Raw genomic sequence first — 15,648 nt, forward strand, 5'->3', positions numbered from 1 at the left:
TCATGAAGTGCCCTTTATGCCACCCAAAGGACTCTAGGTTTTGACATAACCTAAAGGGGATTACTAAAGCATTTTGAACACAGGAACACAGTAAATCTTTGTTGAATGCATGAGTAATAGTGGGAGGCTTGGGCACAGTCATTAGGAACATTTCCTAACCTTGTGGCCTTGGGCAAGTTACTTAGCCTCTGATTCTGTTTCCTTTTTTGTGAAATGGGAATTAAAAACATCAACCTCAAAGGATTTTTAAATTTTAAAAGAGTTTATATATAGTACACTTAAGGAGTAAGTCTGGCACTTGATAAAAGCTCAATAAATTATTTTTTTCAAGATAACATTTGTTCTACACAATACACGTTACCTATACAATTTAGTAATCTCTGTGACCCATTTTTCAGCCTGTTTCCACCTCTACACAACGGGTCCTCCAATTTTGCCTTTTCATTGCACTCTGTCCTCCTTCCTAGCACTTACCATAATGTTAATTAAAATTTCTAATTATTTTCTTAGCCAAATTCTTAGACTATAACCAAATTACCTGTATTCTGTTTTCCCAGCTAGACTTTGAGCTCGATGAGACCAGAGACTTTAAAAAATTTACCTCTATATCCGCAGTTGCTAGCACTGCCTTCCTCTTAACAGATGTTCAATAAATGTTGACAAAAAGAATCAACGTCAAGCTTATTTTTCAGGACAGTTGCCAAGGGCCAACTAATTCATACAGTGCTTGGTTATTTGCAAAGCTGTACAGATGGGTGTATTATTACTAAGTATTAAAATAAAGTGTGAGAAAAGGAACTGAAGCCAGAAGCTCCCAACAGGAGCTGTAGCCTCCAGAGGCTTCCAATGGACCAGTATTAACTTCAATCTTTAGCAAGAGTGCAGCTCTTTAAGGTTTACAGAGTTAAATCTGCTCCCTTGTATTCTAGAAAAAGAGAGCCGAAAGTGTCCCAGTGTGAAGGAAGTTCGACTTCAACCTAGAGGTGGAAGGGAGCTGCTTACGGTTAACTAGCGCAAGGGAGAAGAAGCTAGAAGCCAGGGGGCTCTCAAAGAGGCTTCTCCCTCGCTGGCGTTCCCCAGTCCACTTATCAAACTGCCTGCCGCGCTAGCCCTCGTCTCGTAACTGGGCCTCGGCAGGTCTCCGGCGCCACGTGGCTCAAGGAGAGCACCCGAGGTCGGGGGAGGAGGAGGCGGACCCGGTCCTGAAACCTGCCCAGGGGCATCATGGGAGAGGTAGTTTTTCTCGCGGGCACAGAAGGGTGCGAACTCTCTCTGGTTTTGCTCGGTAAATACAATCTCTCCCATGCAAGTAATTCAAGCAAAGCGTCCCCCATCACAGGTGCAGCAGAGGTACCTCTGAAAGAAATCATGAAAAGGGAAGGAGCAAAGCAAGGAAGGCAAACCAAAAGATTATCAGCAAGGAAGAGAACGGGTTAACAGTTATTACGCATGCGCACAGAAGGTCCGGAGGGTGGGCGGGGACGGAAGACGACTCCCGGGAGCTGTGTTTTCCCCGGAAGTGCCTTCCCTCCTCCCGGGCCGCGCGGACGCGGCTTCCTTAGCTCATTCGTCGTCGCCCCTCCCCGTCCCTCTACGCGTTTTGGTTCCTGGTTGGTGCTTCTTGGTCGCAGCCGCGGCAGTGAGTATGTGTGTGACGGACCCCGGGCCGCCCGCAGCCGGGGACCCCTGCCCGCCCTCCGCCTCGTCCGCTGGGCTGTTGAACGAGCGCGTGTTCGCTCGCCGGCCTCCGCGTCCCCGTCTGTCCCCTTGTGGCGGGGCGCGGCTCGCGGCCCCTCAGTCGCGCTCGGCTCACGCGGCTCGGCTGGCCGGCTGGCGTGTCCTCCTCCCTGCCCGGCGGAGGCCTGACGCCGCGCTTTGGAAAGGGCCGGGCGCCCGCGCCGCGGGTGGCCTCTCTGCCTGTCTGCCTCCCTCATGCCCAAGAGTCCCTGTCTCGTAGGGAAGCAGTCAGTCCCTTAACGCGGAGGGCCTGCCGGGCGAGAGAGAGCCCGGCCCGTGAGGACCGAGCTGCCCTGGGCCGCCTCCCCCTGCGCGGTCGGCAGCCGCAGCCGCAGTTGCAGCGTGGCGGAGAATCCCGGGAGGTGCGCTCCTTCCCCCGCGGGAAGCGGGGCCTTGGGCTGTGTTCGCCCCCCGCCCCGGGAGCCGGCAGCTGACCCCCGGCTCGGAGAGCCGCCGGCGGAGGGGACGGCTGGCCGCCCGCAGCAGGCCGGGCTTCCCGGCGCCGCTGCCCCAGACGTCGCTGCTGCCCCAGACGTCGCTGCTGCCCCAGACGTCGCTGCTGCCCCAGACGTCGCTGCTTTAGGCTGGATCTACCTTCGTTCCACATTACAGGGTTCAATGGGGAGCTCTTTTAGGCTCAGTGAATAAATAAGCTACTCAGAGCCGGTTTCTCTTTGTGTAAAATGAGAGCGTTCAACTTAATGACTCTCTCAGGGTCCTTCCAAAACTCTTGACTCTGTGTTTTGAATACCTAGGCTGTCACCTCCAAAGACTTAAGTGGGCTGTGTGTAGTATTAGGCTTTTGGAAAGTTCAGCGTTGCTGCTTTCAGGAGAATCTTACGGCAGGGAACGAACCGAGGAAGAAATGTAAGGATTGTACGTTAGACAGAAGGGTAGGATGCTTTGTGGCAAAAGGAAAAGGGGCTGAGGGAAAGGCGGAGGAAGTGCTTTGAGATAGAATTAGTTGTCAAAAAGACTTGATATATCCCGAGAACAGCTGGACTAGTCTGAATAAATTTAGCAGAATTTTCTCCTACCAACATCTTGTATTCTGTCTTCCTCTTTTTTTGTTCACACATTTGGATTCTCTGCCCCAATCAGATTTGCTTCAAAGTCAAAGTAACGTTTGGAGAATGGATAGAAATTTTAACGCTAGAGTCGTCTTAATAGTGGTCAAATCTGTCACTGTCAGGATAGCTCACCAGGAAATTTTAGGTTGAAAATAAGCTGTTTATTAATCACTTTCCAATGAAAACTGGGTTTAAAATCAGGCTGTGAATTTGATATAAATCTCCTTGAGATGGATACCTAGGTCATCAAGAAGAAACATCTAGGCTAAAAGTTCTTTGAAAGGAAATAGACAAAAGGTCTGGAATGACTAGTTGGTAGACTGTTAGAGCAGAAATATTGGCTTAAAAATTGTATAGTAAATTTTGAAAGCTTAAATAAGCCTTAAGTAGTCTAGTTTGAAAAAATTCAAGAAATGAGTACTGCTCCCACTTTTGAATGGTGAGAGCCTTTGTGGTTATTCTCTATAGCTGTTTTATATTTGTTAAGCCATTTGAATTCTTTAGATAAGTTTCATTCCCAAACTGACCTTTTAGGTTCTTATGTAAACCATTTTTTTGGTCATGGGATTGCTGTAATCTTTGAGTACCAACTTGGGGGGCTTTTGGATGGTAAACTGACAGTTCAGATGTGTGCTTTTCCTTCCAAATAAAATGCCTCTCAGAGATTTTTATACTCTGCTGGGAAGTAAAATGGATATTTGGGAGGTAAATTTAGGTGTTGCAACCAATGCAAATATAGCTTTGAAGGAAGGTTTTTAAACTTTCCTTTATTATTTTTAAAATTAAAAAAAAAAAATCTTAGTGAGCACTTGGCTGATAATCAAGGAAACAGGAATCCAGTCCTAGTCTTAACCAGTTACACGTAACCTTGGAAAGGCCTCCTTAGCTCTTTGGACCTCAGTTTCCTTGTATGTAAATTGAGGAGGTTGTGTGTGATAATCGGAAAGATCTCGTCTAGATTTAAAATTCTGTGACTCTCATAGGCACCTTGTGTTATCTAGTTAGATAAGCTTGAGAATTGTGTGCAGTGATCAAAAAGCTGAGAAAGTCTTCTGAATCAAGACATACATGTATTTATTTATTTCATATTCATCCTCCGAGTATACTCTTTAAAAAAAAAGTAAATGCCTTCGAATGTAATTAAAGTGGTAACATAAACCAAAACAGCCCCAGGCAAACCTTAGCCCTGGCATACATAAACTACATAAATAGAAGAACAAGTTACGCTGAGCACAATTTTCAGGTACAGAAAGTACAAAATCCTCTTAAAAGGCTATAGGGGCTAAATTGTTAAATTCATTTTTCTACATTTCAGGGAAAGAGATAAACCCTTAGACCCATGGAAGTCAGTTTTTATTATATTTCTGTAGTTTATTTTTGGCATACATTCTCAGGTGTGCCTATGGCTCTGTTCTTAATCCCTTTCCTTTGGGATGGCTCCAAGAGTAGTTCAAATTCGTAACTCTGTAATTTAGCTCTTTAATTTTTTCTGTGCTGCACCGGAATTATGTTTTATCTTAAGTCCACACTGGATCCTCAGGATGGATCCAGTGAGGATTTTGAAGGCAGCATAATTCCTTCGACTTTTTAGAATTAATTTACCTATTAAATAAAAAGGAAAGGATTCGTCTTTTATTTGAATTCCTCTGAGGCTAACATTTCAATATGAACTGAGAAATGCTATGAGCATTTTTATTCAGACAGCCACATTCAACTTGTATGACAACAGCGCACAGCAACCTGAGAGATGGTGTCAGGGAACAGGTATAGTGTACCTTTCAGAAGAAAAAAGGCATTGAAAGTTGGTTTCTTTTTTTCCTCCAGCTTTATTGAGAATAATTGACAAATAACACTCAGTTTAAGGTGTACAACATAATAATTTGATATATGTACATTGTGAAATTATTACCACATTAAGATTAGTTCACACATCCATCACCTCACAAATTTCCTTTTTTTTTGCTTGAGGAAGATTGTCACTGAGCTAACGTCTGTGCCAGTCTTCATCTATTTTGTATGTGGGATGCCGCCACAGCATGGCTTGCTGAGCGTTGTATAGGTCCATACCCAGGATCTGGGCCTGCAAACCCTGGGCTGCTGAAGTGGAGCACGCAGACTTAACCACTACACCACTGGGCCAGCCCCACTGAGAATGTTTAACGTCTACTCTCTTAACAGATTTCAACAAGTATACAATACAGTATTGTTAACTCAGAACTTAATCATCTTTTTTCCCCTGGCTTTATGGAGGTATAACTGACATAAAACATTGTGTAGGTTTAAGGTATACAACAAAAGTTTGTTTCTTTATTAATGTAAAACAAAAACTCCAACATGAGTGTGGGGCACTTTTGGCTCTTATTCATTTGATTCTTGGAGTAAGCTGGTTCTGTCACCAAAACTACCATCAGAACATCCTGAATTTTTGGGCAGAGAATTGGTAAACTAAGAAAATGGCTAGGGGCCGGCCCGGTGGTGCAGCGGTTAAATGCACATGTTCCTCTTCAGCGGCCCGGGGTTCACTGGTTCGGATCCCGGGTGTGGACGTGGCACCACTTGGCATGCTGTGCTGTGGTAGGTGTCCCACAGACAAAGTGGAGGAAGATGGGCATGGATGCTAACCTCCATGGGCCAGTCTTCCTCATCGAAAAGAGGAGGATTGGCAGCAGATGTTAGCTCAGGGCTAATCTTCCTCAAAAAAGAAAAGAAAATGACTAGTTTTTCTAAATTATATCTTTATAGCTAAAGGGGAGTAGAAGGAATAAATTGTCATTGTTATTGTTCTCTAGGCTGTCCCTGATTTTTGAACAAACATGAGTTATTTTTCCAGAGCGCTCATTTTGATCAACATTGCATTAATAACTAATTAAAACATCTATCATGTAGATGTTTGGTTGATGTTATGAGAGTAGTCAGAATAGTTGGAGACAACTGCAAAATTCATCCCATTGTTCTTTTCATATTTTAGGCACATTAGATTTATCAGGGCTGAAGAACAAATGCCGGATGATATTGTTCATTTATTCATTCATTCATTCAGCAGACATTTATCGAGGTCCTGCTGAATACTAGTTACTCTGCTTGGCTTTGGGGATCCATTGTTTAACAAAGTGCATATAGTTCCTCTCCCCCTGGGGTGTGTGATCTGTGCTTGTGGGAGATTTATACCGACTTCATAATTAGAAAAGTGGTGTTTTGAAATGTAAAGTGCTATGGGAGCCTATAAAGGGGACACAGTTTGGTCTGGTGGGTCAGGGAAAGCTGCCCCGAGGAAGTGATATTTAAGCTGAGTTGAAGGATGAGTAGGTTTAATATGCTCACAGTAGGAGAGTAAAGTGCTCCCAAAGCTAAGAGTTTGCCTCAATTATAGGTCCTTAGTAACTTTGTATTTCATACACATCTTTATAGCTAGCATGGAAGTAAACAACGTTTATCAGATATTTTTATGTGTTCTTTTGGTTAAGGATCAGAAGGCCATGAGGTTAATTTTTTAATTGAGAATAAAAATTTACACCAAAACAGTAAATATGATAATTGTTACCTGTTGGGGATTTTAGTCATAGTTGAAGTGGTATTCCTATGTGAGAATGTATACCTGAAAAGATGAGATTCAGAACCAGAACCAGAGAACAGGTGAAGAATGGATGGGATAGCAAGAATGACCTAAAATATTTTTGCCATTTTTAACATTTTGGAGAAAAAGTCTTTGGTGTCTGAAGCAGTGGATCTCAACCTGTTTTTCCTTTCCAACATACCTGCAGAATATGACAGATCTGTTAATAACTATAAGTCAATTTGTTGGTAGTAATTTCCACTTGAGAGGGGTGGGCATTATTAGAGTAGGTTATAACAGGATTTAGAAATCCTTGAAAAAAGGTACTCTAAGAGGAAAAAGTATTTTAATATGTCATTGAGAAAAGGCATGCCTTCACAGAAGTTAGTTCTAAGAGTGATATCATTATGCACTAAATAGGCACGATCTGAGCTTTTAAAATACATTCTTTATATTACTTTCTCTTTTACAGCATCAAGGTTACTGACTTTCCATGATGTTTGGTGGTTATGAAACTATAGAAGCGTATGAAGATGACCTTTATCGTGAAGAGTCATCTAGTGAACTGAGTGTTGATAGTGAGGTGGAATTTCAGCTCTACAGCCAAGTTCATTATGCCCAAGATCTTAGGAATGTCACCAGGGAGGAAGAACATGAAGAGAAGAACTCTGGGAATTCTGAATCATCCAGTAGTAAACCAAATCAGAAGAACTTAATTATCCTTTCAGATAGTGAGGTCATCCAGCTATCAGATGGGTCAGAGGTCATCACTTTGTCTGACGAAGACAGTATTTATAGATGTACAAGAAAGAACTTTAGAGTCCAAGCGAAAGAAAAGACCCACAGTCCTCCTGCTTCTCTTCATTCTAATGAATTGGCTGATAAGAAATGCAAGAGGGATATTGAGAAGCCTAAACCCAAAGAGAGGTCTGGTACGATCCGAGAGGTCATGATAATAGAGGTCAGTTCAAGTGAAGAGGAAGAGAGCACCATTTCTGAAAGCGATAATGTGGAAAGTTGGATGCTGCTGGGATGTGAAGTTGATGATAAAGATGATGATATCCTTCTCAATCTTGTGGGATGTGAAAAGTCTGTTAATGAAGGTTAGTATCATATTGGCCATTTTGAAAAATAGTGTCATCTTTAATAAGGAAGACTGTTTTTCCTAGACGAGAGCAATAGGGTCTGCTCCATTTAATTCCTCACCTTTTGGTCTTGGTTTTTGGCTTGTTTCTCATGGGACTCTCTTACCACTGCCTACTCTAGTGGTTGTCTGTCTGAACATCAGACAGAGTATGTCTGAATATCAAAGACACTCTGCTTCTGCTATAAGCAAATTCATAGCTGCTTCTTCCTGTTTGGCTAGAGCCAGTTCTGGACCTGAAATCTTAGTTTCCTTCTCTCTGCTTGGTACCACAGGTGAGTACTCCATCCATCTCTGACATTGGTCCTCTGCTCTCATTTGGCCAATTCCGTTGGGACTGCCTTTTCCTAAGAGATTTGCTTACCTAGGAGTTAGCCAGGTAGCAACCATGGGGAGTGCCTGGTACACAGAAAAGTATGGAATCAGTATTAAGATTTTAGGAACTCCACTGCCAGTAAGGTAGAAAACTGTGAAGAGCTATAAGTCTACAGTAGACCGTAGGATAGAATGCAAATTCTGAGCCACATCATCGAGGATTGAAATTTTGGTGTTAGCTTTGTCTCCTCTGTTACAAATGGTCATCTAGTCTTGATGCTTATTCCGCTAAAAAGTCCCTTTCATTTGTCTCCCTTAATGCCTAATCTCTTGCAGTAGTTTCCTGAATGATCTTTTATATCCTCCCTGCACACTTGTTAAACTAGTGGTCTTGAAATGCCCCTTTACTCATGGTACTTTACTGCTGCTCCAGAACCTTTAATAGCACCCACTTGTACTCAGAGGAAATGACGATATTGAATATAGTTCCTGCTTTGGAGCCCCAGAGATTGACAAACTTTTTTTAAGGAGCCAGATAGGAAATGTTTTAGGTTTCCTAGGGATAGGATCTCCTAACTACTTATCTTTGCCCCTGTTGTGGGAAAGCAGCCACAATACCTAAAGAAATGGGATGGCTATTCCAACAAAATCTTATTTACAAAAACAGGTGGCTGACTCAGGCTGTAGTATGCCAATCCTGAGAATTTACAGCAAAAGGAAAAAAAGAAATAGAAGAGCAGCTGGAACATAGAGCAGAATCAAGTAAAGTTTTGTCAGAATACGGGAGGTTTTTAGGTAGAAGGAAAATCTCTCCTTTTTGAAGAAGAAATGGGATCAGATATATATGTCTGAGTTAGTCTTAAAAGGGAAGAGACACACCATTAATTGCTAAATTATCAAATATATATAGAGAAGAAAGAATAAATTCAGATGGATTGAAGTAGAAAATATATGAGAATGTTTGATTTTCTTGGGAAAATGAAAGTGGAAGTGGGCAAAGGATACCTAGAAGCTTAGAATATAGAAAGGATGTTTTGACCATGACAGCTTCTTTTACTTCAAAGGAGTTTGTGGACCCCCACATGACTGGTTATATTTTTAATATTAGTTAATTGAGAAAATGCATGTTACCAAAACGCTCCTATTCAGTATTCTCTTACATGACTTTGTATTTTATTAACCACAACATTGTCTACACATTTGAAAACTATTAACGTATATATGTGGGAGACAGTTTTATAATGCGCGTCTCTGGGTACCCATTGTGGTAACTGATTCTGCAGCTCCCCAGGAGTCTGAAACTCATAGGTTGGAAATCATTGTGCTAACGAATCAACAATAAGAGAAGAAAAGGATTGCTTAGTAGTATTAAATCAAAATTGAAACAATACGAACTTATAATGAACTCACTTTGAAGGATTTTATAACTTTCTCCGGTAATAATTGGTAGCCTGGAGCAAGATGACAAATCATCCAAATGATCCAGGGTTAGGCATAACGTTACAGAAGGTCAAAAGAAGCATTAGCCTATTCTTCCTTCTCTAATTTGCCTTCTCCTGACATCATACCTGGTGTTTCATGAAACACTAACGTGTCCATGATGATCAGCCACTTTTCTTGAATTCAGGTTTCCTTTGCTGAATATTTCCAGTTGGGTAGCTTCTTGTCATTTCAGATTTAACATACTGAAAAGCATGATAGATTGAAAAGAAAGCTTATCTTTCCACAGACAGAAAGGTAGGTTAACTGAGAGGTGACTCACAGTAGAACTAGGGTTTCTCAGGGCAAAAGGAAAGGGATTGATGAGGGGTAGTGAGGATAGGGTAAGGGTAACTGAGTCATAGGGAAATGGCTAGAAGAAAGGGAATGATGGATTTAGTCATGTGTATCTTAAAGGAATGAAGAAAAGAAGGTTGGTAATCAGATAAAGAAATCTCTGGAAAACAATTTTAGTATTTTATGTTATAAACAATAAAAGAAGAATAGCTATTCTTGAACTGAATTTTTGCAGGGAGGATATATTATTTATTTATTTTTGTTGAGGTGAAATTAACATAAAATTAACCATTTTAAAGTATTCAATTTGGTGGCATTTAGTGCACTCACAATGTTGTAGAACCATCACCTCTATCTAGTTCCAAAACATTTTCATCACATCCAAAGGAAATCCTGCACCCGTTGAACAGTCACTCCTCCTTCCCTCCACCCCTCCACCCCCAGACACAGGCAACCACTAATCTGCTTTCTTGCTCTATGGATTTACCTATTCTGGATATTTCATGTAAATAGAATCATCTAATATGTGACCTTTTGTGTTTGGCTTCTTCCACTTAGCATAATGTTTTGGAGGTTTATGCATGTTGTAGCATGTATTAGTACTTCATTCCTTTTTAAGACTGAATAATATTCCAGCGTATTATTATGCCATATTTTGTTTATACATCCATCTGTTGATGGACATTTGGTTTGTTTCCACCTTTTGGCTATTGTGAATAGTGCTGCTGTGAACATTCATGTACAGATATTTATTTGAAGACCTGTTTTGGATACTCCGTTAGGTGTATGGATTTACTGGTATGGATGGAATTACTGGTATTTCTGTGTGTCGCTTTTTGAGGAACTATCAAACCATTTTCCACAGTGGCTGCACCATCATGTGTTCCCACCAGTAATGTAAGAGGGCTAAACTTAACGACATTGTTTTTTACGATGACTTGTCATGTTGCACATTACTATTTGATGTATTGGTAGGGTCTTTGTTATTTCTTACAGTTTTTTTCTCCTAGTATTTTGTGTTTTGTATTTGTTGCTTTTGTTGGCTTATGTTTTTCTAGAATGGCTTTTTTGCATCAAATTTTCCTTACATGTTTTCATCCATTTATAGTTTTTAAAGAAACTGATTCATTCCTATAGGTATCTCTTCCTTTAAAGTTTAGTGTGTCTGTATGTGTATAAATTTATACCACTTTTTCTGCAACATGAGTAAACATATTTGATACAAGGACTGAGTAATTCCAAGTAATTCTTGATTCTAGACATTCAATGTATGTTCCTATTATCCATATTGAAATTTATCCCTACTCTTTGCTTCTAGGATTTGTTTTTTTGTTCTAGCCAAATTGAAACAGATTCTGCAATTCTGCAAATTAACTTGCTTGACTCTTATAAACTTGCAAATATTCAAATGTATATTCTCTGTTTTATTTCCTTGATCTGCTAATGCCATAATCCTATTTCTTTCCAGTTAATAAGCAATATATTCGGTACTGATGCCTATTTGAGTGTGTTGTTATTCTCTAATCATTATTATCCCATTCATAAATAGATCTAGGGATGGAGCTGGTTCAGTTTATATAATAGTCTTTGCAGAGAAGATTTTTTCATGTCAGTGGAAGTTTATGGAAATTCTGGCATACCTTTGAAATGATGGCTGTTAAACAGCAGCAATAGCTATTTTGTGTACTGCCCCCCCAAAACCCCCCAAACTATAGCATATTAAAAATATCAATAAAATATCAATATAAGAGAAGGGACTATAAATTCCTTGAGGGCAGGTCTTTTCTGTACTCAGAAGCCTCCTTATAATTAGAGTAATTCCTTGACATATATTAGTTTTTTTTTAATTAATTGCTAAATGATCAAACATTTATTGAGCATCTACTCTATGTAGACTACATCGAGGGGATTAAAAGTGGTAAGACATAGTTTTAGCCTTAAGTGACTTAGTGTGTACTGAAGAGACAAAATATAATAAGTAATTTATGAAAGTCTCTTCTTAACCATGGGAATTAAGTCTCTTAAAATCCTGGTGCTAGACGTGGTTCAAAGTTTCACACTATAGAAAATAGGATTAGTGAATTTGAGGTAGCCCATGAACAGATGAAGGACTCTGTACTCTTGTTAAATTTGGAGTGATGAGCGCAGCACCGCTCTTGTGCAGTGGAAACTTCAGGCTCTCCCCCGTACTTCAGTTTCAGGGGGATGCTTACTGATTTGTCTTGCTTTAATACACAATTAGAGGTAATACGCAACCAGGCAGATAGTACATAACTAGGGGCATTTTTTTCCTTTCTGTTCTTCCACTAAATGTTCAATACTTTTCTGATTTTATGGTTTGAAGTTGTTAGCTTCCTGCAGTCCATGTAATGTGCTCGGCCTGGCCTTCTTCAGTACACAGCAGTTTCATGATGAGGGTTCTGCTTATAATAAATTCATGCCAAAACATAGGCCATCAGTGCCTGTTACATATGGCTCTCAGCTGTCTCTGCTGAAGGATGTAGGAGGTTATTTCTAAGGTGTAGGCTTCATTTCCTTCGCTTTCTTTACCCTTTCCTAAGGCTTTTTTATATAAACGATGCCTGCTCTGTCATTTGTTTTCCTTTTAAAATTCTCACCCTTTACTTTATTTCGTTATCCCCAAATCTCATATATTAGAAAGACAGATCTCCTGCTTGAAGAAAAGCTGCACCGAAGGAAATCAGCATGTCTTTTAATTTTTGCGAAGGATCTTGAGTTTGGGAAGAGTTATTGTATGAGACAGCCAAATGATGGGGAAAGATAGTGAGTGGTATAGGAATTATAGAGGAATAATCAGTAACTTATTTTCCTGCAGAGGGAAATGATATTGTTTGCTGTAGGAGTAGTTGTAGAAACTTTAAATTATATAAAAATAGAATCTTACAATGGACTCAGTGTCCCATAAACCAGCTTCAACTGTAGAGTGGGTTGCCTATTTGAATTTCAGTTTTGGAAATATGTCATATTTTATTTGATTTGGGTCTTTAAATATGCTGTTTTTTTCTGTCTGGATCAGTTTCTACCTTGCCTGGCTGATACCTACCTCAGGTCTCAGTTTGAAGGTTACTTCTGAATGAGGTAATGGACATAGGAGGTTCTCAATTAGTGCTAGTTATTAGGTCTGTTACAGCGCCGCAGTTGACTAGCTGTGACTTTGGGTACCTTAATTTCTTTATTGGTAAAATAGTAAATTTTATTTCGTTAAGGTTATGAAGCTAAAATGAGACAATGGATAGACTAAATTAGTGTAATAGGAAAATACTTTAACAAAACTCTTACAACTACAAGGTAGGTTCACGATCATTGTGGCAAGCACAGGCGTATAGCTTCCTCTTGGTTTTTTTGAATGAAAAGTTAAGTTTTTTTGTGAACCCAAATTGCTTTTGAACATGTCTCTAGTATAGCATTTTCCTTAAGTAACTTTTATTTAGTTTGGTGACATTTTATAACCTACTAGTTAAACTTAAATATGAAGTCTTAAAATCAATCCAACAGTTATTAATTAGATGCTTACAATGTGCAAGCCAGTGAGTGTACCATTAAGGTGTTGGGGATTCAAGAATTGCTGTGTAGTCCCTGCCTTTGAAACCTTGAAATGGGTGACGGTGTAGAAATACGGCAAGTTCAGTGTAATACCAGAGTTAAATGCATTTCTACAAATAGGAGAGATGCCCCAGCACAGGATGTAACTATTTCCAGATGAACGTAATAGACTTTTTAAAAAAGATTACTGTGGATAGGCCAAGTGCAAGGCTGAATTGAAAAGGAGCCCTTTGAACTGAGTCTTGAAGAATGGATAGGATTTAAAGTTCAGGTTAAATGCAAGGAGGAAGAATAGAAGCCGAAAACCCTAATAGACACTTAAAGCTGTATGGTACCATTAATGTTTAATTAATAGTTCAATATATGGCTGTTTAATATGATTAAACATTGTAATAGCATGCCTTTTTGGAAGCCAGTTCAGCCTAAATGAGAAAGGGTATTTATGTTGTGTATATGTTCAGAATGCTGTTGGATGATTCCTTGGTCGTTATTTTGTTCCAGTGTTTTCTACGTATTTCTTGCTTATATATCTCCTTTTTCTTTCCCTTTAAAGAAAAAATTGGATATTTTATGCAATTTCATGGCAGATAGAAAAATTCTCTCAAAGGGACCAGGCGCTGTAAGTTAGTCAAAGGACATGGCTGGCTATTTAAAGTGTGTATTTTATGCAGGGCTGTTCAAAGTAGAGCGTGTCTTAACTTTGACTCCTCATAGCTTGTGTTCTTCCCTACCATCTTTTAATGTAGGACAGGAACACGTTCTGTTAGTTTGGAAACATTAATAAACTTTGCTTTCAGTACTCCTCAAATCTTTAAGGTGGTATTTTTTCACCCTTTCACCCATCAGATGACCAGTCAGCTTAATTTCAGTATATTGAAATTAAGATCTCTTCTTCAGAGATCTTATGGCCTAATAGGTCATAAGAATGAGTTGCCATTTGACGTACTTCTCACTGATGTAGAGTTTAATTTCTGCGTTAGAATTGAAAAACGGCCACATTCTAGAGTTCCAGAGACCAAGAGCATCAAGGAGCTCCCTCCCTGATGTTTGCAGCTTTTGTGAGCCTGTACTACACAATTCCTAAAGCTGCTTTTGAGCTGTGTCTCTACTTGTAGCATGTCACCTTACACTTAACTATTGTAAGGGCATCTTTTTATTTAATTTCTAATTAGCATACTGACTTGAGTTGTGTTATTCACTGTTCCACGGTGAAGTTGTCATAGGGAAAGAAGAAATAAAAATGTTCAATTTCAACTTTACTTGTGAATGGAGTGAAGTTTGAAAGCCTTTTATGGCCATTGTTCAGCAGACTGAAAATCTCATTAGAAATCCCAGAAATGCTAAGGCAGCTTTGGGTTGGATTTTAATAACGTTTTGAAATGTTGATATTGTATGTCACTAATTTCTGTGATTTCACTGTTGATCAGCAACTTAGGTATGCATTCTTCCAAAGTCAATTTATGACTTTTAGTCTAAATTCATTTACAGTAGCTTTCCTTTTCAACAGTGATAAATACCTAGGAAGAGAATTAAATTTTACTTTTTTTTATTTTGACATTTCTTTTAGAAACTGATTTGATTTTCATAAAAGAGATACTAACTTTGTTGGAAACTGTTTAATAAGAAAATACCATGATATGTGTTTATTGAACTAATGACTTAGTTTAGTTGCCATTAAAATATTATTTACTCATCTACAGGTTTACATATTTTTTTTGGAATGGAGAAGCATAAAATTTGGTGTGTAACATCTTCATTCTTATCTGCTTGTCATAGGAACTTGAATCCTGATGTCTGAGTGCTTAAAAGTAATTTTCTTACAGCTTTTGCTTGCTATAAAAATAATCTATTGCATACAGTAATCACTTGTCTAAGAAGATAAGTTTAACTTATAGACAGTATGTTTTTATGGTCAGAGGTAAGTTTGATGTGACCTGTGTATGATTAGACTGTAAAACATTTTTCAAAAGCAGTACAGAATGGAGAACATTTACTCTTTTTCCTTGTAAGAGTAAAGGCTATTCAGATAAGTAATGTCTCTAAGTAAGAGATCCTGTTAAGATTTTGCTAAATTTATACTTAATTTCAAAGTAATTTACTAATCTCTTGCTAACACTGTCTTAGTTAACACTTAATGGAGTAAAAGTGTTGACTTAATGGAAGTTTTTCAGCTAAAAGTTTTTAATCTCTCAGTCATTGTTTATCTTTATTTTGTTATAAATTAAAGTTATTCTGATGGTTAAGTTTTTGGCATTTTGAGTTACTTTCTAGATTGTTGTTGATTCTGCTGATAATAAAGAAATATTTTAATTGAGCATCCACCATGTGTGAGGTCACATTTTCTTTTAAAATTATACAGATGTACATAAGAATATCTAAAGGAGTAGATTTGACTTTTTTAGTTTTTGAATCTTGATCTGATGGCATTAGCTCTGGAAAGAGATGTAATTCTGGGCGTAAAAATGATTTTTGTAATAGAGATTCGGATT

General features: G+C 39.1%; 1 protein-coding gene across 5 annotated transcripts in view; it reads left to right on the forward strand.

The window, feature by feature from the left end:
• The first annotated feature begins 1,540 nt into the window (after positions 1-1,540).
• ZCCHC7 (zinc finger CCHC-type containing 7) overlaps positions 1,541-15,648 on the forward strand; it is a 227,128-nt gene continuing 213,020 nt past the window's right edge. For 2 of the 5 annotated variants that reach the window (XM_046679695.1, XM_046679732.1), the window contains exons 1-2: positions 1,549-1,643; positions 6,833-7,463. In XM_046679695.1, coding sequence (XP_046535651.1) covers positions 6,854-7,463 — 610 coding nt within the window. In that variant the 5' untranslated portion in view covers positions 1,549-1,643; positions 6,833-6,853. The other 3 variants (XM_046679705.1, XM_046679722.1, XM_046679715.1) reach the window with 3 other exon arrangements.

Source organism: Equus quagga, chromosome 1 (assembly GCF_021613505.1).
Source record: "Equus quagga isolate Etosha38 chromosome 1, UCLA_HA_Equagga_1.0, whole genome shotgun sequence".
NCBI lineage: Eukaryota > Metazoa > Chordata > Mammalia > Perissodactyla > Equidae > Equus > Equus quagga.